Source organism: Phyllostomus hastatus, unplaced genomic scaffold, assembly GCF_019186645.2.
Source record: "Phyllostomus hastatus isolate PE091 unplaced genomic scaffold, TTU_PhHast_1.1 phas_contig_118, whole genome shotgun sequence".
NCBI lineage: Eukaryota > Metazoa > Chordata > Mammalia > Chiroptera > Phyllostomidae > Phyllostomus > Phyllostomus hastatus.
The window spans coordinates 1397224-1423279 of NW_025333543.1; the positions used below are offsets into that span (position 1 = coordinate 1397224).

Here is a 26056-nt window from a genome sequence, read left to right on the forward strand (position 1 = left end):
AAAAAATGCTTCCCAAGCTCTGCAGTGATGCTCTGACAGCTCCATGAATCATATTTGATGCACAGATTCGAAAGAAAGATGATTCATAAAATATGTGGCATCTACACAGAGGAGTACATCAGAAGTACTTAATTGAATATATCCCAGATCCCACAGGATCTGGAAAAATTATTTTATATTCTTCCAAAGCTCCTCTTTGGTGAATATTTGCCTTCTATAAAAACCTGTAGCAAGAACATAAGCACCTCCTGAGCAAAGCAAACATTTTATGTATTGCATCCTTTGCTGTGCTCTTCCTCTCTGAGAGTCATTCCCTTGGCCGTGATCTATAACACTCTGAGCAGCTCTTGCTAGAATCTTATCTCCTTCCTCTGAAGATGCATGGAAATCTCATTACAAGTGTTCAACACCCATTGCCTGAAAGGTCTCAAGAGTTTACTCAGCTCACTTGACAGTGTGTCATGTATTTGTAGGGGGTGGGGGGGTTGCTGTTACAGGGACTGTGTTATATGGAATGAGACAGATAAACATAGTCTTGAAATAGCAAGTTTTCTTCCTTTTATGAGCAATTTTGTAGAATTTATCATTCTCCAACCCCACGGTTTGAAGCCATCAGTTGATTTCATTACTCATTCAGCTCTCTCATTTACTTATTAGCATGTGTCAACACATAAACCAAGTGGCATATAGCAGTGTGGCCCCTGCAGCACCTTGTTAATCCAAGTAGTTGAGATGTATTAGGAAGTACTCTCCAATTGGACCAAAAGAGAGTAATGAAAACTAGCAGATTTCTACCTCTTTATTTCTCAACAGGGTTTGCAAGTACTCAATGCCTGGACAGTTTTGGAAATTAGGAAGGGTTCATTACTGTTGGCCATATAGATAAGTGTCTGTATAGATTCAAACACTAAATTAAAAGTTCTAATCAAAGCATTTGTAGCCCTAGATTTTTTTTAAAATTTAAAGAGGGAAACCTGTAAAATATCCCTGAGACATACACACCCATTCACAGTGACCGACAGACCCAGGATGTTAAAACTGTAGAAATATTTAAGATGCTGCTAAGCCCAACACTACCTCTACACTTGGTCTTTATACTAGTCAATTTAGGGGGCTTTCTCCAAACCTTAGCATCAAATATATTGTTACTGCTAATGCATGAGTAGGCTGCCCTAATAGATATTATGTGGCAAAGGAAACCCATACAAACTCACATTAAGATCTTTTGACTAAATTTCTTAGCACCCAGGGCTCTAGATCTTTTCAAATGATGCTTTTCATGTTGTGGTTGCTATGTCCAAGAAACTTGTCTTTCCTCCTTCTTCAGCTTGCCTCCCTGCTGGTGAGCCTCCAGAGTCCCTTTCACCTTCTCCACTCCACAGGGGCCGTCTTCACCCACCACTTTACTGGATCTTGCCTTGCCTGACCTCACTGTTCAAGGGCAGACTAGAGGGGATTTGGTGGGCGGGGTGAAAAAGGCCAAGGGATTGAGAAATACAGATTGGTAGTAACAAAATAATCACAGGGATGCAAAGTACAGCATAGAGAATATAGTCAATAGTATTGTGATAACTATGTATGATATCAGATGGGTACATGAAATATCAGCAGGGAACACTTTGTAAAGTATATGATTGTCTAACCACTATGCTGAAATAAATACAAATAATAGTGACCATAAACTGTAATTGAAAAATACAATTAAGAAGTAAAAAAGAAAAAAAGCCCTGACTGGTGTGGCTCAGTGGATTGAGCGCCAGACTGCAAACCAAAGGGTCTCTGGTTTGATTCCCAGTCAGGGCACGTGCCTGGGTTGCCAGCCAGGTCCCTGGTGTGGGGCGGGGGGGCACTTGAGAGACAACCACACGTTGAAGTTTCTCTCCCTCTCTTTCTCCCTTCCCCTCTCTCTAAAAATAAGTAAATGAAATCTTTCTTTAAAAAATGTAGAAGAAAAATCATGATAAAAAGAGTTTAAGGTGTAGCAGAAGGATGTGGGGCATTTGATCCACAAAGGACCAGCCAGGCATGAAATTCAAGATGCTGTAGAATAGACCTTAATGATGTGATAATTCAGAGTTGGCATAGCAGTTACTAGAATTGAGATTATTCTGTTGGTTTTTAATTCCTGAATCTGGATTACATTGAAGGGAAATGAGTATGATAGAGTAAACTCAAGGAGGAGACTATCAGTTTCAGCTGCTGAGTGTCTATCCCTATGTGAGAGAGATCATGGCTAGCAGCTGATCTTCAGAAAAGCTCCCAGTATATGATTAGTTAGCAAACTTACCTGGAAGTTTTTCATGCTATCATTAGACTCTTACAACATAGTTCTGGCCAGCACTAACCAAAGCAAAGTAAATACACAAGATAGCAAACTCTCTTCTCTTTCACCCCTTCATGGTTCTTGTAGTCAGAAACACTATGAAAATATTTTTTTTCCTATGAGATCTTAGACCTTCCCACTTCACAAACTTAAGGAGAGTCAGTGTCTCAATAGTTAAAAGGACAACTTTAACAAAACTCAAACCAAGGTGTCTGTGTTTATCCACTCTTACAAATCACGTAACTATAAAAGCCTGTGGCAGATGTTAAACCAAATATTAAATCATGTGTGTGTCCTAGTAATCTTTTCTCTGTAATTCCATCACCATCATACCTTCTTTTAAGATTTTAGGAGAATATGCCTCCTAAAGAAAGACTCACCAAGCATCACTGGCATTTACTTCTCATGTGTATCTGAATTTTAATGGCCCATCACTCATGGATCCCCACTTACTGCTGATTTATGGAGATTGCTCAGTTTGGATCCAATCTGGCTGCCATTAACCTATCCTCCAGTGGCCAATCCTCCTTTGTTCCACAGCTGACCATTTGCTTAAAAATGAATTTACTGATGTGAAAGATAATCCAGGTAAAGTAGTTAATGTGAAATTGTGACCACAGGACAATTATTCCAAAGCACTCTATTATTAGCATGGTTAATTCTGAGAAGGTATTAGCTAGAACTGTTGCTTTAAATGACAGGGTCTTTAAATGAGCTGGCCCCCAAGGGAGCCTTGGCATTAGGAGGCCACAGACCTATTGTTTTCAAACACCTGTGGCATTACTTTTCTCACAAATTTTAAACAGCTACAGGGAGGCCACAGCAATCTAGATCAGTTATTTTTATTCATACAAGGATTGTCCAAATACGTATGCTATCCTATCTGGAAAATATTACAGAAGGTAAAACATGTTTAGATTCTACAGGAAAAAAAGTCATTTTTTTTCTAAAATAAACTTTATATAAAGATGTAGCTTGATTTCAGTTAAAAGAGGAAATGCTCTAAGGTTTAAACAGGCCACCTTTGTTTTAAACTTTGTTTTTCATAAACACTACTAGTTCTCTCTGTGCATTCCCCAGACCAGCATTTTCAGCATTTCCTGGGAACTTGTGAATTCTTAGGTCCCAAGGACAGGACCTACTGCATCTAAAACTCAGGGAGTAATGCCAAATAATCTGTGTTTACCAAGCTCCGATGGTGATTCTGGTTCATGCTAAAGTTGAGAACCACAATCTATACTGAAGATACTCCATACATTGATTACAGCAATGAACAGTGGTGGGCAAAGTAGGTTTACAGTTGTGAGTACAAGAAACAGAGTTTATTCTATTATTATTATTTATTGATTCTCATATTATTGATTTGTATTATAACTGTAAAGCTATTTTGACCAACCCCTGTATATCTCAGCACTCACAGAACCATAATAGCCTTTAGGATGCAGTTGGAAAAACTAAGAGTTGATGAGACATCATTCTCTTTCATTTGCTGACAGTGCCAGGTCTTGGGGAATCATACACTGGTTAAGTAAGTGTAAGTCAGGTTGACTCTAAAGAGTTGGGGAAGTGGGGTTTAGTTTTAGACACCACCTCTTCCCTAGATTCTGAGGTAGTCTTAGTAACCAGCAAGTTCCTTCTAGGGGACTAAGTCAAGAGTGTTCCCCAGAATCATCTAATCTAGTCACGTGCTCTATAGAAAATGACAGTGACAGACATGTTTGGAGGGGGAGGGGTTGTTTTGTGTAATGGGAAAGAAAGTATTTGCTCTCCTAACACTCTTTCCCTCTTGCAGCGCCTACTGTTGAGGTCTGGCCAGGATTAGGAATCCCAGGGGCCTTGTCGTGCTAGGCTGTGGTTCTATAGTACTTATGCCAGGTTGCTGCCTGGAGCAGCAGGATAGGTCTGAAAATTTCAATAAAAATTTAGTCTCTCCAACCGAGTCATCAGTCTGGATCATACAAAGAGGGAGAACACTGACACCAGGCAAGAATTAAGGTTCAAACCAGGACAGGCAAGAAGAGCCAATAGAAATTCCCTGAGCCAGCTAGGCAGTCCTAAAGGGGTTTATGAGTGGGGAAGGAGCCTCACATGGCTCAGAGGAGGCTCAGATGGCTCAGAGGAGGCTCAGATGGGACCTCCTCTGACTGGTTATGTGCCCATAGTAGTGTGTGTGTGTGAGGTGGTGTTTCCTTATGTTCCCGTAGGTTGAGGAAGATGGAGGGAGCAATTGCTAACTGCTTTGGTCAAGGGAGGGGGCCCAGGAAAATGGAGGGATCCATTTCAGCATTTCTCAGCCAGGCCTGAGGGTGGGTACGTTTTGCCAAACAGCAGTCCACAGAGAGAATGCTGACAGTCCTTGCCTCTGGGCGAGTTTGGGGGTACCAGGGAGAAGAAATCAAATGTATCCTTGACCCAACTTCCTTGTTCTTTTAAACCTTGTAAGGCAAAGCCTCACTGCTGGGGTCTCCAGAGGGTGTCACAGGTAAACGCTGCCGTGTTTCAAGTCTCCCTACTGCTTCGAAACTTGTCCTTCCTTCAACTCCATTCCCATTGACTGATTTCCTCCCCTCCTTTCTTTTTCCTTTTTCTTCCTTGCCAGAACCTGCAGTTATCCCTATAGTCCCTTCTTAAATCTTCCAAGTTCTCACCTCCTGAACTTCAGGGCTTTTTCCTCATCTGATTTATGTTCTTTAGAAGGAGGGAGAAGCAACCGAAGAGTGAGCTCATCTTCAGATAAGATGAGGGGAAAAGTGGGAGACTTCAGTGTCACACTGCTACTGGCTTTCTCTGATCTAGAGTTTCTGAACTCATTCACTGAAAGAATAATTTCATTCTGAAGTACTCCATCTGTTCAATACGTGAGCAGTTTAAAGCCATCCTAGCCATGTATTTTTTATTCTATTTGTTGCAAACTAATAACATTGTTCTTGAAAACAGAGTACATTCAATTCACTTTCTATCAGAGATTTATTACAGAATTTTCTCATCCTGACCAAAAATGAATGATATGTAGCAATTGTCTAACTTACAATTTGGTTAGAGGTATACATAGGTTCTGTGAAGATAGATGTATTATCTTGTTCATCATTGTACCCCCTCAGTTGTTAGTATAGTACTTTGTGTGTTTGTTGAATCAAATTCAGGGTCACACATATGGTAATGTCGAAGAACCAAGCAAGAGACCTGAGTGCATATGCAGGGATTATGTTTTGATTCACCCTAGCTGGTAATCATGACCTAAATGCAAGAAAGAAGACAAGGCAGTGTGGTGTTGGAATTATTTCCACGTCCTTCAGCCCACACCATCTTGAATTCTGTTTCTTGTTTAGCTGCAAACACAGACACAATCAGTGTATTAAAAGTGAAGGTCAAGTAGATTATAAATTTCTCCATATGCTATATGGAGAAAAGGGAATTGAAGTGATCTTACTGGTCTTCTCCCCACTCCCCCTCATAACTTTCACCAAGAGCATCATAGTGTGTCCACCACTAGGGACTCTGATGGGAAATGGCACTAAGGGAAGAAGCTAAGGAGAATATACTAGAATAATGCACCCTCTCTGAGGCAGAATTAAGGTGAAACAGTCACAACTTCTGGTTAAGATAAAGGTGTAGGTAGATATACTTTGCCTCCTCGCACAACCAAAAGAAGGAAAACAACAGATTTAAAATAAAAAAAAATAACCAGAACTGCCAGAAAATCAAACTGTATGGAAGTCTGACAACCAAGGAGTTAAAGAAACATTCATTTAGACTGGTAGGAGGGACAGAGATGGACAGCTGGGGTGGAGAGGACTCATGGTAAGGCAGCAGCTGGAGGACTGGGCAGGAGAGATGGCAGTTGGTGGAGCAAGCGGTCCCACATTTGCATGCGGAGAAACCTGGAGGAACAACTGGGGAGTGAGACAGACCATGCAATTCCAACATGGGGAAATAAAGCCTCAAAACCTCAGGCTGTAAAAACCTTTGGGGGTCACAGTGGCAAGAGAAACTTGCAGCCTCACTGGACAGTTCATTGGAGAAACTCACTGGGTCCTAGAATGTAAACAAACACACCCACCCTGGAATCTGCATCAGAAGGGCCCAATTTATTAGTGGATAGTGGAGGAAGTGACTGAAAGCCAGCAGAGAGCTGAGCAAGAGTTATTCTTCCCTCTGGGACCCCTTCCCCACAGACAGCACCAGAATGCAGAGACATGGATACCCTGCCCTGGCGAATACCTAAGGCTCTGCCCCTTACTATGCAACAGGTGCGCTGAGACAAAAAGGAAAATGGCCCAAACGAAAGAACAGATCAAAGCCCAAAAAACAGAACTAAGTGATGAAGAGATAGCCAACCTACCAGATGCAGAGTTCAAAACACTGGTAATCAGGATGTTCACAGAAATGGTTGAGTATGGTTGCAAAATAGAGGAAAAAGTGAAGTCTATGGAAAGTGAAATAAAGGAAAATGTACAGGGATCCAACAGTGACGGGAAGGAAACCAGGACTCAGATCAACAGTTTGGAGCAGAAGGAAGGAAAAACATTCAACCATAACAGAATGAAGAAACAAGAATTCACAAAAATGAGGAGAGGCTTAGGAACCTCTGGGACAACTTTAAATGTTCCAACATCCAAATCATAGGGGTTCCAGGAGGAGAAGAGGAAGAGCAAGAAATTGAAAACTTACTTGAAAACACAATGGAGAAGAACTTCCCCATTCTGGCAAAGGAAGTAGACTTCTAGGAAGTCCAGGAAGCTCAGAGAGTCCCAAAGAAGTTGGATCCAAGGAGGAGCACAGCAAGGCACACCACAATTAAATTACCCAAGATTAAAGATAAAGACAGAATCTTAAAAGCAGCAAGAGAAAAGGAGAGAGTTACCTGCAAAGGAGTTCCGATTAGACTATCAGCTGATTTCTCAAAAGAAACCTTGTAGGCTGGAAAAGAAAGGGCTGGAAAGAAGTACTCAAAGTCATGAAAGGCAAGGACCTACATCCAAGATTAGTCTATCCAGCAAAGTGTTCATTTAGAATGGAAGGGCAGATAAAGTGCTTCCCAGATAAGGTCAAGTTAAAGGAGTTCATCATCACCAAGCCCTTATTATATGAAACATTAAAGGGACTTATGTAAGAAAAAGAAGATCAAAAATATGAATAGTAAAATGACAACAAACTCACAACTATCAACAACTGAACTTAAAACCAAAAACAAACTAAGCAAACAATTAGAACAGTAACAGAATCATAGAAATGGAGATTACATAGAGGGTTATCAGTAGGGATGGGGAGGTGGGAGAATGAGGGAAAAGATACAGAGAACAAAAAGCATAAATGGTAGGTACAAAACAGACACAGGAAAGTTAATAGTGTGGGAAATGGAGAAGCCAAAGAACTTGTATGTATGACCCATGGACAAGAACTAAGAGTGGAGGGATTGCTGATGGGAGCGGGGTGCAGGACAGAGGGGAGTGAAGGGGAGAAAAAAATGAGATACCTGTAATAGCATAATCAATAAAATATATTTTAAAAATAAATAGAGTGAAACAGGTGTCTTCTTAACATCTTCCCACCTCCCTGTCTTTTCTTCAGAGATATCTCTTCCTAAATGTAGAGGTGTGAGTAGAAGAAATTGATTTGCAGGGCCAAAAAGTATTTTCGTAGAAAAGTAAAAATGTTCCAAAATGAAGACAGATTGTAGACAAGAGCAATGCATTGCAATTCACCATGAAACCTTGATACTTTTGGCATATTTGTATTAAATTTCACTGTTTGAAATGTATTGTAACAATCAGCAACTTGTGAAGCTAGACAAATTTAGAGACCTCTGTAATGCTGTAGAAACTTTACAAAAGGAGTGGAAGTGAACATTTTAAGGAGGAATTCACAAATATTCACAGTGTTCAGAATTTAATGGAGCTATCTTGTTTTCTAATAGAGTTCTGACCATAGAATGCATTAAACCGCTTGGCTGTAGTCAAATGGGTGGTATCCCAGGATGGCATATATGGTGTACTTGATAAAAATTCTGTTTATTTAAAGTATTAGAGTGGCCATTATGTTCAAGTGCAAAGTTTCAATCTTCTTGGTAAACTTCATCTAGAAAGAATAAAATGCTTTAGACTGTTTTTAAGTTTTAGTAGTGTACAGGGCACTCTCAGAGTTTTTTTCTTAGAATAGCATCAAATGTAAAAGCTGGTTTTGACATAATTACATGTAAACAGAACTAAGTTTTGAGGTTTCTGTAATTCTTTTCCATTATTGCATACTTGTGGCTAAGGATATGATGACTTTAGAACTCCTCAAACTTTCAGCTATTTCAGAATAGATATGTATTCTGAAATATATATCTATTCTGAAATATAAATATATATAATAGTCTGTCCAGAAGGTAACCAGCCAAGTAATATGAAAAATAGATATTTATTGAAGAAGATACAAGATACATGAAATATTGTACACAGAACAATGACGCCTTAGTTCCCTTCAGAGTAGGTATCTTGGGACCTCACACAGTTCTCCCAATTGCCATCAGCTACCTCATTGTATTTGCTGCAGTCTTGTCCTTGACAGAAGTGATTTTAGTTTTGGGAAAAGCCAGAAGTTGCAGGGCACGAAATCTGGGCTGTAGTGGGGCTGAGTCACCTGGTGATTTGATGTTTCACAAAAAAACTCTGCATGTGTGGGCTCATTCTCGTAATGAAGCTGCCAATCATCAGTTGCCCATAGCTGCAGCCTTCTGAATCATCCAATGGTTTCCATGCAGAGGAATGTTCAAGCTTAACACATAATTTGATGCAGGTTCATTGCTCTACTTGCTCATTTTGAATGCAACGGCTACACAGTACACATGCTCACTCATTGGCATCTACCACCCCCACCGACTAGTACAAGTTCATGCATGCACTTTCCAGGCCACTCTCCTTGGCTGCCAGATTACATCTATGTCATGCAAAGCTTTCTCATTTTATTAACTTAACATTGGCTGGACTTTTTCCAGACAGACCATTTTATTTATATATAAAACATATAAATAAACATATATGTGAATATATAAAAGTATATATTCATTGTCTATCTCTGAGTGTTATTCCAATTCAAAAAATTGGAAATGGAAAAGAATTCAAGTCATTGTATTGTTGATGCTTGCATGACATCAGAGGTAAGATTTGAGTCCCATCTCAGCAAGTGTCTGTATGACCTTGGAAACCTTCTCTAACCTAAGATTCTTTTTCCTAATCTGGATACAGGGTCAGGATTCCCTAATTTATAGAATGGTTGTAGGATTCAGTAAATAATGTACTTAAGTATATAGGAGAAATAAGTTCCTCTTCTGTGATTAACACAATTAAATTTTGTTGTCTTCCTCTTATGAAAAGTGCATGCTATAAACATATATAAGTATATTGAAATAACACAATCCAATAGTATATTAGACTTATAGGAATCATAGAATCTCTTAGCTAGAAGGAATGTTAGAGATTATATGGTTCAGTGTATCTTAGCATTTGCTTGCTTTTGGACCACTTTGAGAATCGGACAGTTATAATCTGTCTCTCATGAAAATTAGCATAAAATTTTAAGGGGTTCAAGGACACCCTAAAGCCTATCCCTAACCCCTTGGTTGAGAATCCTTAACTTAATTCAACACCCTCAATCTAACAATGGAGAAACTCAGGAAGGTAAGTGTAATAAGTATAATGCTCCTAAGAATTAAAAATCATTTTGAAAAACACTTTTCCAAAAAAGTTTTTAGTAGTTTGAGAACAGTGCTCTCAGACTACAGCTGTGTTTCACCAGAGGACTCGCCGTGCAGTCTGCCCTTGGCAAGCTGGCGACAGAAGGGCTATCTGTAGTCCAACACAAAGTTAAATGAAATAGATAATTTAGGTATTGATTTTATTTTTAAATTCCTTTCCCCAGAATTATACTCCTGTATTCTCGGTAAACATTCCTGAAGTGCTCTTCATTGTCCAAAGCCTTTTTAAGGTATTGACAGTACAAGGTAATGAGACCCAGTTTCTGCACCTTTACAAGAGAACTCAGAATGAGGAGCAAAGCATTCAGCCCCAGAACTTTGAGAAGGCCCCGCACTTAGGATAGCAGCAAGCTTGGGTCTTGGTTAATGACCAGAAGCTTTCCAGGCAGGAGAGCCACATATCCTAACTCCCTGTGCCTACAGATTTTACAATTATTAACCATATATGGTAGTTAGTCCTTGAATTGTATATGGGGTGGTGCACTGAAGACCCATTTCCAAGTTTCAGCCACCATGCATCATCATTCTCTGGGCCATGTAGCTCCAAACCTCAGGGTCATTCTTGTCTCCGGTTGCAATTTCTAGTCACTTACACAAGGGCTTGCCTATTCTTTCTCCAAAGCGTCCTTGCACTTCCCTCTTCTTTTCTGTTTTCACTGCCACCTTCCCCCAACTCTCCACAGGACTAGACCTGCCCCTCAAGATCCGTGTCACACAACCTCACCAAGAAATCAATTCTGAAGCCCTGCTGAGAAACATTTGCCCCAGGTTAGCTATAGGGTGCAGTCATCCAGTCGACTTATTGTCCTACTTAAAGCCTGCCACAGCCCGAGCTCAGGCTCAGCACCCATCATCATTGCCCAGCATGTGTCTGCTCCTCCTGCCAGGCAGAGGTGATAAGAGCCCACAGAAGTTCAGGTCTTACCTCCCCACTTACTAGGTGTTGCATTTTTATCTCTCCAAGCTTGTTTCCTGAGTTTTATGGATCAAAAAAATGAACAAAAGTGTTTTAAAAAATCAGTGATAACACATGGGAAGTTCCAGGTACTGTGTCTGACACATTAGTTGGTTCCTAATAAATGGTAACATCGATAACCATCATCCTCATCACCTTCTTCTGAATGCATCACATCTCTGTCACACAAACATTCCTAGAAACTCCTCCTCTTACCCTGATCACCTTTTACTTCTTTGGGTGCTACTGTGGGTCCTGCTTACCTTCCCGCTAATATCCCCCTAAATTTAGCTGCTCCCAGCACTCTCACATTTCTGCATCACCATTACATTTGCTTTATGCTGTTTTCAGACTTTTCTTAAAGGTCTTGTCTTCCTCACCAAACTGTGATAAATGGAGCTGCCTGGAGTGGAGCAGACTGTGGTGCAAAGTCATGAGTTTCCTTGACTTCATCCCTATTTGAGGATGTTGACGTGTTCGTGAAATGGATGGAAGATAGGATAGTTCATGGCTAAGGTGCCTTTCAGTAGTGACTTTTGGAGTCGAGTTGTTCAGCATCAGGGACACATCTTACACTTTCTCCTACTCCCCAAAACTAAGAACACTGTGGGTGCACTCAAGGATATGGTGTTCTGCAGCCTCGTTTTCCTGGAAAATCATAATACTCTTTGATCCCTATCAATGGCTTTCCTTCCTGCAGGAGAATTTAGTAGGATGTGTACTAGGGTTGGGGGCTGGTAACCCTATATACATCACACTGTGACCTAGACTAAGCTTATAGTACATATTTAATGAACAAGCACTGACTATAAGCAGTGTTTGATGGCATCATTTTATGTCCCTTGGGAGCAAAGGAAGAGCAAAGGGAAGACTCCTCCAAATTTAAGGCTGAAATTATAGGAAGAAGTTGAGGGAACGGATCTATTGCAGAAAGAAAAATGATTCCTTGGGTTCCACAGAAAAAGCTCTTTTACTGAAAATTTTATTTCCCCTCCTTACAACCTCCTTACTGCAGTAAAGAGAGGGTCCATGAATCTAAGACAGTGTTTGTCTTTAATGACCTTATTGGAAACTCTATTCTCCACATTCAATTTTGAAACAGTTCCATTACACAGGGCACCTCTAATTTCTGCCAGTTAGTTGTATCTCTTAAATCAACTATTCTGCCTTCAGTGATACTGAATTTCTGGTAGCTGTGTTTAATCTCACTGTGGTCTGGCCTTTATATACCAGTTTGCATTAGTGCTGAAAGAACCCCCAACTTTAAGAATGCCCCTGCACCTCCTCAGTTAGAAGAATGGGTGGGGGTGGAATGATGGTGGGCAGAGAAGGAGGGGAGGAAATCAGTTAATTGCAGGCTGTCAGAGTTGTTTTAGGTGACTTTGTACTTCTTGAATTTAAGATCAACATGAACTATAGACATGTCAGGCTGGGAATTTAAATAGCAACAAAAAAGCATGGGTTTTGCTAATGCCAGGAATGACTCAGTCTGGTAAGAATGGTATTGTATTGATAACACAATAGAGGGAGAAAGAAAAGTCTGTGGTATCTGCTCTCTTTGTGCTTCTGACCTTGAGGAGAATTATAACTTGTTTGTTGCAGAAGTTGAGCATCTGACGTGCTGATGCACCTGTTAGTTCTTATATATTATGTGGCAAAGCACTTGTAGTTCCCTGTGATTGCTTTGTGGGTGAAATGTTTTCTGCAATCTGGTGAACTGTTTTTCTTTTCAAAGGATGTATTTGTTTATATTTATTGCATCTCTTATTTCTCAAAAATAGGCTTTCTCATTCTGTTTTAACACCCTTATCTCGTTATTACATCTTGGAATAAGTTTGGCTTTTTACTTTAAGGTAATATTATTATGATTTGTTTTTAATATAGAGACCATGAGCCAGGCAACTCCTGCTAGAAAGCTGGAAGAAGTTCTTCATCTAGCAGAGCTCTGCATTGAAGTCTTACAGCAAAATGAAGAGCATCATGCAGAGGTGATGGTTCATTTTTACTGCTTTATAGTGCTACACATGATGCTTTGCCATGGTGGGACAACACTGAAGAAGTGGCCTGCCCATGGACTTGGAAACACACCAGGCCATTTACCTGCAGAAAACCAAAAACATGGCCTATAAATACAAATCCTGTATCTTACAAAGGATATGTGTAATAATGTAATATCTTCCCTGACAACAGCCCTGCTGTGGGGAGCATGGGAGAGCCCATGGGATCTGCTAACAATGCACAACTAGTCAGACGCAAAGCTGGAACCCGAACCCCTTTCTCTTGTGATGCCAGATCACTTGCCCTTCCCCCAGGCTGTGATCGCTTGAGTCCAGAAATGTCAGTCAGTGTGAAGATAATAATATCAAATGGAAGACACTCATAGCTTTTGCTCTTTTGCTCTTACCATCAAACTTTACTTTAGATTTTCACTAAACCTGCATTGTTCATACATTTTAGATGTTCTAATTATATATTAGTATTCACTAAAACATGGAGTGGTCATTCACCAGGCAAACTGCTTATTCTAAGACTTAAAGGTCTCACTCTTTCTGGTAGTCATGAGTTTATTTTTTTTAAGTGTTCCCTGACTTTGTATTGGGTGGGAGAAATATGTGGAATTAAATATATATGTTAAATTTCATTGCCCTAATAGCTCTTTTATTCTTGAGTGAGTGTATGAAATAAGTGAGAATTAAAGAAAACCAGATACATAAGAATTTACAGAGTATTTATATTTAATGAAGCCTAGTTCTTCAAAATATAAGAAACTACATGAAGTATATTTGAAGCAAATTCTTGGAAAAGTGTACTCATGAAACATTACTGTAGGTAACTAAGATTTATTGTATCTGGTGATAAATATGATCATTCAAAACATCTGCTTTTAGCTCACACTGTGGAATTTAGTTTTTACCTTGCATCTGTCATGTGTGAACTTGTTATGGATATTTTATTTTAAACTGAAGAAACAGCTGCTTCAATAATTTGAAATTAATTCCCAGGAGGATATTTTCTAGGCCAGTACTATTGCTATGATACAATGAAAATGGATTTATGATAAAATATATGCATGTGTTTTCTTTGTCTTTTCTTAAAAAGCATTATTGTCAGAGTATTAGATCTTTTTGAATTTTAAAAAATTATAATTGGAGATCCAATTGCAGCGTATTTCACCTAAACAGGTTGATCAAATATTCTCATGCATTTCAGAAAAATCACATTTAATGTTCCTCTACTAATAAAAATAATAACAATGTTTTATATTAAATGTATTAATAAGTTTTATGTACTCTACACAACCACTAAGTACTTGTTAGAATGTGATATATCCAAGCACAATTAAAATGTAAATGTTATTTATTCTCTGGTCTGCAAAATTTGAGTAGATCTTATTGAAAAGTGATAATCATAACTCATAAATATTACTCTGCTATATGCTGAAATATAGAACTACTATAATGATCTCTTTTTAAAATGCTTTGTAATTTTGTAACACCATGGCATTTCTCCCTTCTACAATGCTTCCAAATTCTTGGAATCCCTCAGGGAAGAGAGGTACGTGAAATTGTTTCCACTATTTTTATAGCATTGAATAAATAACTTTTAGTGAAGATAAGCTAGACCTCGCTTTGATAATAGTTCATTTTAAAGCCAACTTAGTTCCTCTCTTTGGAATTAAAGACTATTTCTTTGAATAGGTTAATCTTTATTGTAGTATATCTCTGAATATGTCTTATTAATAAATGCATGCATAATTATTACTGGCCATCTAAGTAAAGGCCACCTGAGAGGATTTTAATGTTTGGGTTTTATTTATTTGTTGTTGTGGGGTTTTTTTTGGGGGGGGGCTTTTTTCTTTTTTCCACCAGAAGATCAATCTTTTTCTCTGAACAATATTGGAGAGTGAACTGATCTGATTCCAAAGTCATTGGCATTATGAATTGGTGGACTGCACTCTACACTAATATTTCTTTTTCTGGCTACTCAAGTAGAGGCTCTTTCCCCCATGAAGGGGAACCTAGCCCAGCCCCCTTGGTAGAGGTTAATGTTTTGGCTCAGAGAGACCTTCAAGTGGCTCGTGTGTCAGCTTCTTTTATTTTCAGTCCCCTCCTTTTCACAGTGGCAATTTATTTTATAACAACGTATCAGCCTCTGAGACATTGTTTCTACCCTTCAGCAGTTTCTCAGCAAAGTAGGTTTCCTGTCCTTCAGATCTTTGACAGTAAGTTACTTATGAGACAGTCCTCGCTTCTCTCTGAAGGCCTCTCGACCTCTCTTCTCAGGCTTGTCTTCCAAATTTCTTTCTAGAAAGATAGCTTAAGCTCGTTTCTGGATAATCTTTAAGGCTGTCTGCACATTTTGGTGACTAGACTGACCAGAAATTTAGGCAAACTGATCTGACAACTCTCCACCCAAAGGCTACTTACTTTCACAATGCTGTGAAGTCCCATGTGCCAGTGGGAAAGCTCTGGGTTCTCACCAGCCCACCCTCTCCACATACTCCACTTTACTGGTAAGAAAGCTGAGACCCAGAAAGGCTGCACAGCTTGCCAGAGGGGCACAGCTGGTTAGTGAGTGGGTGAAGACACAGGCCACACTCCAGACCTGAGCACTCTTCCCGTGAACCACACTGTTGTTTCTCGGTTTAAATAGAGTGGCCAGAAGGTTGTCCTGTCCGGGGTTGACCCTGGGCATCATGGCAGGGATGTAAATGTGGAGGGGATGATTGTGGTAGGAGCTGGAGGTGGCCTTTCCCACTTGGGAAAAGGACCACCATGTTCGTCCTCTCCTTGCTCTCTTCCTGTCTGAGGACTCTGCCTAAGGAGATGGGCTGCTTTGGGGCCGAAGGAGCAAACATGAAGAATACAGCACAGCTCAAGTTGTTGCTTATTATTCCAGCAGAATAACTGATTTAGTCATTGGTTAAGGTCCCTAAAATGTTTTAAGTATAAGATTGTCTACCACATCAATGACATTGCAGGCAAGAAGGGTGTTTGGCAGTACTTTGGTATTTGCAGCGAGAGAGCTAACAGTTCCCTGCAGATCGTGATTCGTGCTGCACACCAGCTGGCTGTGTCGCAGGCAGCTCCAGCGACAGAGGAGGACGGAGAAAGGAGTTCACTGTGGACACGCACATCTGCATATTGCTCACCTCCATGAACTCCATATCTGAACCAGATCGGGGTTCTGGATGAATTCTAGTCCAAAGAGATTTTTTGCCATTTGTTTTCGCTTCTTTGTGTCCTTATTCCTCTTCATTATCATGCACACCTAAGGAGCATCTTAATGATTGTTCATGAACGAGGTATCTGTTCACTACCTACTACTAAGTTACAGTAATCTCAACAGTTGAATAAATTGTAATTACATAATATTTATATCTAGATAGCCAGTGAGATAAACCATCATTCCTTAAGGCTTGGGGTTAGAGTAGCCTCTGGTCAACAAATGTGCCTCACTTTAGAAGAAGGTGACCAGCAAGTGGCTCTCAGATGCCTAAGTCACAGAGGTGAGATTCTGTTTGCAACAATGACTATCAAACAAAATTGCACAGGCAGAAATAACACATCAGCAATGTTTGTTAATCATTTACTAACTTGTGAATCTATAGTAACAGGAATAGTTACCCTGACATATGTTTTTGAAGTATTTTCACATTATCATCTCACTTAGTTATTTCAATATTTATATTCAGATATGAACCTAATTAGGGAGAGATTTTGGTAAATCAAAAGAGTTGTAAAATTGTTTGATGAGTTTGACAATAGTTCAGTTGTTACCCTTGAAGTTTCTAGCCCATTCCACCAGCTCCTTGAAGTGGCATAAGTGTTTCTAGGTGCTGGCCCCTCGGCATCCTGTTGCTGTGTGCACGTGGGTGTGTTGGGAGCAGGGGTCTACCCTAGACCCTGAAGTATCTAGAGCTTTCAAGATCACCTGCAAGATTGCAATTGGTGTTTTTCTTGGGGAAAAAGTAAGCACATCATGCATTTCAAAATCAGATTCACTGTTTTTATTTATGTAAGCATCCTCCTTTTTTTGTAAATTATCAATTTAATTATATTTTGAAAGTAAACATAATCAAAAACCTCAGACTCAAAGACATGAAAAAAGGCAAAAAGAAATTATACCGTATTAGATACTGTGATATGAAAAAAATCAGAGGGCATTACCAATAGAGTGATATGCAAAATGTAGGAAGAAAGGAAGGAAGGAAGGAAGGAAGGAAGGAAGGAAGGAAGGAAGGAAGGAAGGAAGGAAGGAAGGAAGGAAGAAGAAAGACATATATGTATACATACAGTTGTATGAGAAAAACAATTTATTCTTGTATTACTACTTAATATTGTGTTCTTTTTCCATACGAACAACTGTAAACCGACCTTTGTCCCACCTTCTTGATATAGTTAATCAAGAAGAGGCTATCTGCATAAAAGCTTGCTCTCCACATGTCAGTTGACCTGTAACCTGTAAACTAGATGACTTGGGCAAGTTATTTAATTTGAGTTTGATAACATAAAATAAGAAAATTATACCATCTATCTGAAAGGGTTATGTGGAGAGTTAAGATAACATATGAAAAGCCTTTAGAACAGGACATGATCCATAAAAACTATTTAATTCATGTTGAACATTATTATTTTTAAAATATCTAAACTCACATTGTAAGATCTATATGAATTTCAACTCGGTTCTTTCTTCTTTCTTTTTTTTATCATTTTTTATTGTTGTTCAAGTACAGTTGTCTCCATTTTCCTGCCACCACTTCCCCCCACCAACCCATCCCTACCCACTCGATCCTTTCCCCCTTGGCTTTGTACATGGGTCCTTTATACCTGTTTCTTGATGACCCTTTCCCTTCTTCCCCCTGTTATCCCCTTTGTCACTCCCCTCTGGGTACTATCACTTCTTTATTTCAATGTCTCTGGTTATACTTTGCTTGCTTGTTTGTTTTGTTGAATAGTTTCCACTTATAGGTGAGATCATGTGGTATTTGTATTTCACCACTTGGCTTACTTCACTTTAGCATAATGCTCTCTAGTTCCATCCATGCTGTTGCAAATGGTAGGAGCTCCTTTCTTATGCTGCATAGTATTCCACTGTGTAAATGTACCATAGTTTTTGATTCATTCATTTATTGATGGGCACCTAGGTTACTTCCAGCATGTGCTGCTATGAACATTGGAGTGCATAGGATCTTTTGAATTAGTGGTTCAGGATTCTTAGGGTATAATCTCATCAGTGGAATTGCAGGGTCAAAATGCAGTTCCGTTTAAATTTTTTGAAGAAATTCCATACTGTTTTCCACAGTGGCTGCAGCAGTCTGCATTCCCACCAACAGTGCACTAGGGTTCCCTTTTCTCCACAACCTCACCAGCACTTGTTGTTTGTTGATTTGTTTATGATGGCCATTCTGACTGGTGTAAAGTGGTATCTCATTGTGGTTTTAGTTTGCATCTCTCTGATGTCTAGTGATACTGAACATACTTGCATATATCTCTGGGCCCTCAATGTGTCCTCCCTGGAGAAGTGTCTGTTCAGGTCCTTTGCCCATTTTTTAATTGGATTGTTTGTCTTCCTGGAATAGAGTCATGTGAGTTCTTTATATATTTTGGAGATCAAACCTTTGTCCAAGGTATCATTGGCAAATGTGTTTTCACATATAGTTGTTCCCCTTTCATTTTGCTGATGTTTTCATTAGCCATGCAGAAACTTTTTATTTTGATGAAGTCCCATTTGTTTATTCTTTCCTTTATGTCTCTTGCTCTAGGGGACATATCAATGAAAATACTGCTGCATGGAATATCTGAGGACTACCTTTTCCTGCCTATGTTCTCATCTAGGACTTTTATGGTGTTGTGACTTATTTTTAAGTCTTTTATCTATCTTGAGTTTATTTTTGTATATGGTATAAGTGGGAGGTCAAGTTTCATTTTTTCATGTAGCTACCCAGATCTCACAACACCATTTGTTGAGGAGGCTATTTTTACTCCATGTTATGCTTCTGTCCCCTTTGTCAAATATTAATTGACCATAGAGACTCGGGTTTATTTCTGGGATCTCTGTTCTGTTCCATTGCTCTGCATGTCTGTTTTTATGCCAGTACCAGACTGTTTTGATGACCATGGCCTTGTAATGTAGTTTGATGTCAGGTATGGTAATATCTCCTACTTTGTTCTTCCTTCTCAAAATTGGTGAAGCTTTTTTGGGTCATTTACAGTTCCATATAAATTGTTGAAATGTTTGTTGTATATCTGTGAAATATGCCATTGGCATTTTAATAAGGATTGTAGTGAACGTATAAATTGCTTTGGGTAGTATGGACATTTTGATGATGTTAGTTCTTCTAATCCATGGACACGGTGTATGCTTTCATTTATTTGTGTCTTTCTTAATTTCTTTCTTCAGAGTTGTATAGTTTTTTGAGTACAGCTCTTTTACCTCTTTGGTTAGGTTTACTCCTAGGTACTTATTTTTCTTATTACTATAGCAAATGGGATTTTTTCCTGATTTCTGTTTCTGATGTTTCATGGTTGGTATACAAAAATGGCTTTGATTTTTAATATTGACTTTGAATCCTGCTGTTTTGCCAAATTCATTTATTAAATCAAGAAGTTTTTTGGTGGAGTCTATAGGATTTTTTATGTGCACTATCATGTTGTCTGCCAACAATGACACTTTCACTTCTTCCTTTCCAATTCGGATGCCTTTTATTTCTTTTTCTTGTCTGATAACTATGGGTAGGATTTCCAATACTATGTTGAATGGAAGTGGTAAAAGCAAACATTCTTGTCTTGTTCCTGATCTTAGCAAGAAAGCTTTTAGCTTTTGCCCATTGAGTATGATGTTGGCTGTATGTTTCTCATATATGGCCTTCATTATGTTGAGGAATGCTCATTCTATTCCCACTGAGCTGAGTTTTTGTCATAAATGGGTGCTGTACCTTATTAAATGCTTTTTCCACATCTATTGATATGATTATGTAATTTTTTTCTTTCCTTTAGTTTATGTGATGTATTATATTTGTTGATATGCAAATATTGTACCATCCTTGCATCCCTGCGATGAATCCCACTGGATCATGGTGTATAATCTTTTTAATGTATTGCTGGGTGAGGTTTGCCAATATTTTGTTGAAAATTTTAGCAACTATGTTCATCAGCAGTATTGGACTGTAGTTTTCTTTCTTCTGTCTTTATCTGATTTTGGAATTAGGATGATGTTGGCATCATAAAAATCATTTGGGAATCTTCCCTCTTCTCGGATGTTTTGGAATAGTCTATGAAGGATAGGGGTTAGCTCTTCCTTAAATGTTTTATAAAATTCTCCTGTGAAACTGTCTAGTCCAGGGCTTTTGTGTGACAGGAGCTTTTTTATTACTACTTCAATTTCATCAGCTGTTATCAGTCTGTTCAGGCTTTCTGATTCTTCATTCAGTTTTGGAAAATTATAGTTCTTTAGAAATTTGTCCATTTCACCTTGGTTTTCATATTTCTTGGCATATAGTTGTATAGTGATTTCTTACTATCCTCCCTATTTCTGTGGTATCAGTTGTAATCTCTCCTCATTCATTTCTGATTTTATTTATTTCGGTCCTCTCCCTTTTTTTTCTTGATAAATCTGATTAAAGGCTTGTTAGTTTTGTTTATCTTTTCAAAGAACAAGCTCCTGGATTTATTGATACTTTGAATTGTTCTTTTATTCTCTATGACATTTAATTCTGCTATGATCTTGATTATTTTCATCCTTCTACTCGCTCTTGAATTTGTTGTTGTTCTTCCATTTCTTGTAGATGGAGGGTTAGGTTGTTTATTTGAAATGTTTCTATCTTTTGTAGGTAGGCCTGTATTGCTATGAACGTCTCTCTCAAGACTATCTTTGCTGTGTTTCATAGGTTTGGGGCTGTCCTATATTCATTTTCGTTTGTTTCCAGAAATGTTTTGATTTCTTCCTTGATCTCATTGTTAACCAATTCATTGTTTAATAGTATGCTACTCAGTCTCAATGAGTTTGAGTATTTTTGAGTTTTTTGCTTGAGGTTGGTTTCTAGCTTCAAGTCCTTGTGGCCTGACAAAATGCTTGATAGGATTTCAATTTTCTTGATTCTCTTGAGGCTTGTTTTGTGTCTCTTCATGTGGTCTAGCTTTGAAAATATTCCATGTGCATTTGAAAAGAATGTACATTTTGCTTCTTTGGGATGAAAGGTTCTATATATATGTATCAGTTAAGTTCATATAATCTAAGGCATCATTCAGTTCCACAATATCCTTGTTATTTTGTTTGGAGGATCTATCCATTGTTGATAGTAGGATGTTAAAAACCCCTACTATAAGTGTGTTGCTATCTATATCTTTCTTGAAGTCCTCTAGGGTTTTCCTTATATATTTGGGTGCTCCTATGTTGGGTGCATATATGTTTACAATATTAATGTCTTCTTGATGGATTCTTCCCTTGAGTGTTATGAAGTGTCCTTCTGTGTCTCCTTTTTGGTCTTTGTTTTGAAGTCTATTTTGTCTGATATAAGTATTGCTACCCTAGCTTTTCTTCCCCCGTTTGCTTGAATATTCTTTTCCAACCCTTCACTTTTAGTCTGTGTAAGTCTTTTGTTCTGAGGTGGGTCTCTCTCTTTTTTTTTTAAAGGATTTTATTTATTTATTTTTAGAGAGGTAAGAGAGGGAGAAAGAGAGAGAGAGAAATATCAATGTGCGGTTGCTGGGGGTCATGGCCTGCAACCCAGGCATGTGCCCTGACTGGGAATCGAACCTGCAACACTTTGGTTCGCAGCCTGCGCTCAATCCACTGAGCTACGCCAGCCAGGGCCTGAGGTGAGTCTCTTATAGGCAGCATATGTGTGGGTCATGTTTTATTATCCATTCAGTTACCCCATGTCTTTTGATTGGAGCATTTAATCCATTTATGCTTAGGGTTATTATTGATAGGTACTATTCATTGCCATTCTTCCACCTGTGTACCTGTGCTCCTCTCTCTCTCACTCTTTTTCTTCCTCCTCTTAAAGCAGTCCCTTTAGCACACCTTGCCATGCTGGTTTGGTGTATTCTTTTAGCCTTCTTTTGTCCAGGAGGCTTCTTTTTTGGCCTTCCATTTCAATTGAGAGCCTTGCTGGGTTGAGTAGTCTTGGTTGCAGGCCTTTGCTTTTCATTACTTGAACATTTCTTGCCTTTCCCTTCTGGCTTGTAGTGTTTCTGTTGAGAAGTCAGCTGGTAGCCTCATCAGGGCTCCCTCATATGTTACTTCCTCTTTCTCCCTTCCAGCCTTTAAGATTCTCTCTTTGTTTTGGAATTTTGTCATTTTAATTATGATTTATCTTGGAGCGGGAGTCTTTGGGTTCCTCTTGATTGGGACCCTCTCTGTTTCCTAGATTTGTGTGACCTTTTCTGTCATCAAATTAGGGAAGTTTTCCATCATTACTTTTTCAAACAGGTTTTCTGTCCCTTGCTCTTCTTCTCCTTCTGGTATCTTTATTATACAGATATTATTACATATCATGTTGTCCTATAGTTCTCCTAACACCTCTCTGTTCTTTTTAAGTCTTTTTTCCTTTTCATGTTTTTTCTGGGAGTTTTTTTCTACCTTGTCCTCCAGTTCACTGATTCAATCTTCTGCTTCATCTATCATGTTTTTTTATTTCTTCTGTTGTGTTCTTCAATTCAGAAATTGTATTCTTTATTTTCTCCTGGCCCTTGTTGATTGTTTCTATGTCATTTTTCATGCTGATATAGTTTGCAGTAAGTTCCTTGTGGTTTCCCTATAGTTTTTGGTTATTCTCACTGAACTCATTGAGCTTCCTTATAACTATTGTTTTAAACTCAATATCTGATAGTTGACTTGCCTCTATTTCATTTAGCACTCTTTCTGAGAATTCCTCCTTTCCTCTCTATTGGGGGTTCTTTCTTTGACCCCCCATTTTAGAGGAAATTCTTCTTGTTTGCTTCTGCTTCTTAAATTGATCTGTTTTGACTCCCTGAGTTTGTGGTGTGAACTTTTATGGTAGGATACCTGTGAGATTCAGTAGTGCAGTCCCCTTGATCTCCTGAACTTGATGCTCTTGGAATGTCCTTTATGCCATTTCTGTTGTCTCTGTGTATGTATTTGGGTTTTGATTGTTGTTGGGTCTTTGATGGGTCACTCCATCCACCATGTCTTGTATGCTATTGTGCAGGTGCTGCCAGAACAAAACCACAAAGCCCAGGAAACAAACCCATACCCACAAAAGTAACTCCCCTGCCACCCTGTCAATCCCACTATCAACAGCAAGTGAAGGAGTATTAATATGGGTGTAAAGAGATTAAGACTGTTATAATAAACAGGAGTGAATATGAGATGATCTACTGAAAGAAAAATGATTTTGAGAGGGTGAGGGCGGAGCACTAATAAGAGTTGGGAGTCAGAGTAATACGAAAAGAGAAAGTAAAATTTACATCATAAATAAAAAAGGGAATGAAGAATGTGGAATGGAGTATGAGAAAGGAAGCATATAGTATTAGGTTTAAACAGAAATTAAAGTAAAATAAAATGAAAGGAAAAAAGGAATAAAGTAAATAAATAATAAAAAATATACGAGTCAAGCTGGAGAGAAAGATTCACCACAGCACTATCAATAACAAATGAGCAAAAAATAATATAAATAGTATGGAAATAAGAGGGGAAAAAGAAATAAAGAAAAACTTAAGAGATTTCTAGAGGAATGGGAAGTGATTTTTAAATGATAGGGAATACTAAGAGCAAGGAACAAAAACCAGGCTTAGACAGAGAAAAACTAAAATTTGAGATAAAAGGAAAAAGAAAAAAGAAGAAAACAAGCAGAAGAAAACTAAAAGGGCAGGAGGAAAGAGAAATATAATAAAAAAAGAGGCTAAGACAGGACAAAATTAAAAATTTGAGATGAAAAAAAGAGTAGGAGAGGGAACCAGTAAAATTTGATCTTTGAAATACAAAATTAATGAAGATCTAGAGATAAAATTGAGAACAGTGCAACAACAGCTACCCTACCCACAACCAGCTATCAAAGATTTCTAAAGGTGAAAAGAGAATGTGGGTATTTTAAGAGTAGGAGGAAAAGGATGTGAGATGGCCATTGACAAGATAATTGCTTTTGTATGTCTGGATGGGAGAGAAATAGTAAGAGTGAGGAATAGGAACAAGTTGTAGCAATAGAGAAAACAGAATTTAAAATGAAAATATTGAGAGAAAAAAGAAGGTAAATTGGAGTAAGAAAAGGAAGGAGCAAAATATGTAAATTGAAATACACTATAAATACACTAGTGACTTAATATGTACAGACTTAAAGGACAAGAACTGAGTGTTAAAAAGCCATGCAGGAAAGAAATATCACAAATCATAGAGAAGACCACAGTGGACTTCATCTCAATAGCCTCTAGTGTTTACCATTGTTTTTTTCTTTCTGGATCCACCTCTGGTGATGTCAGATATTGATTCCGCCTGACCTTAGGCAGCCAGTTCAAGATTTCCAAGGATCTACTCTCTGCAGCTGTCTCCTTCAGTTGTTAATCTAGTCACTTTGCACTCAGCAGTCAGGTTTAAGCACCATAGGGCAGGGCAAATCCTTCCTGGGGTCCATGTTGTTCTTTCCCCTCAGGCTGTTGCTGCTTGGAGGGGAGTGGTCTGCCTAAGCATGATGGCTGTTGCCACATGGGGGATGACTCAGCACCTGGATCCTGGTGTCCACTTTCTCAGCTCTCTACCCAAAGCTTCCATCCCCAGTCTTTCCTCAGGTGTTTTCAGCCCACTTGGCCCGCACCTTTGCTGGAGCCGTGGGTAAGTGGCTGAAAATGAAAATTTTTGTGTTGGCCCTTTAAACGGCTCTTTGCATCTCCAGCTGTCCATCTCTGGCAAAGAGCAACCCTGCCACTTTTTGCCACTTTTAATTATTTGTGTACTTTTTGGGCTCTGGTGCTCTAGGCTGGGGATCCTAGCTTAGGGTTTAGACCCCACTCTTCCCAGGGGAATCCAGCCAGCTGCTTAATTATCCCTCTGGCACTGCTGCCTGTGGGCATCCAGCCAGCCCTATTAAGTCTCCACCATACTCCTTACCAGTCAGGTTTTGCTGAAGCTGATTCTTCTGTATGTCCAAGGTTATAAGGCTTCTCTCTTGCTATTGTTCAGTTGTTTGTTCTGGGTGATTTCTCCACAATTTGGTTGTAATTTCAGATTGGTCCTGTGAGGAGGTTAGTGTGACTTCCATTCATTTCTCCACCATCTTCCTGCTGCCCTCAACTCAGTTCTGTAATTACTGATAATGTTTAATTTTATGGTGATTTTTTGTGTGTTTGTTTGTTTTACTTTTATACAGCAAGAAATTTTTCATAGTCACTGAATTTTCACAACTCCAAGGCAGGTATTGTTACTGACAATTTGTAGATAAAGAAGTAGAAGCCCACCCAGAGGATTGATTTGCCCATGATTACTCAAGTCACATCACTAAGTTCAAAAACTCAATACTCTGCTCTGTTTCAGGGTTCATTCTTACCTGCCACTGTTTTCAACCACATTTGGTAAACACAGCTTTCAAAGTATTGTTAGCCTACCCTGCCTCATATATTGTTTTAATTATACAATACTTACGGTTATAAATTTGGTATAAATGGAATGGCTAAAGGATTGCAATGAAGTTTTGTTTTGTTTCCCTCTCAATCAAATTAAACATTGCCTTCTGCCTCTGCCATGTCATGTACACGAATTAGTGGCTTAGCATTAAGGCCAAGAAAATGATCACCCAGATGATCACGGCATTTGATTGGTGTTCTACAGAAGGATGCATTTCTGAGAGGGGTTTTCTCCTCCCTGTTGGAGACTGGTGTTGTGGAGCCTCAGGCATGTCTCATGAAGGTGGAATCTAGGGAGTAAAATTAGACAACCCCTCTTCTTACTGCCAACCCAGGGTGGGATGATTGCCACCCAGGGTGGTGGCAAAAAAGAAGAGAAGATAGGGGTAGAATTGACCCCATGTTCTCAACCACCTGCAGCTCTTGAGTTTTATTTTGAAAGACAGTGGTTGCCTAAAGCT

At 38.9% G+C, this 26056-nt stretch overlaps 1 protein-coding gene across 18 annotated transcripts in view; it reads left to right on the forward strand.

Moving 5' to 3' along the window:
- CADPS2 (calcium dependent secretion activator 2) overlaps positions 1 to 26056 on the forward strand; it is a 586770-nt gene that overhangs the window by 467245 nt on the left and 93469 nt on the right. For 12 of the 18 annotated variants that reach the window (XM_045846981.1, XM_045847023.1, XM_045846989.1 and 9 more), the window contains 2 exons: positions 12901 to 13004; positions 14563 to 14571. In XM_045846981.1, the coding sequence (XP_045702937.1) occupies positions 12901 to 13004; positions 14563 to 14571 (113 nt within the window). The remainder of the gene's footprint in view (positions 1 to 12900; positions 13005 to 14562; positions 14572 to 26056) is intronic. The other 6 variants (XM_045847014.1, XM_045847037.1, XM_045847072.1 and 3 more) reach the window with 1 other exon arrangement.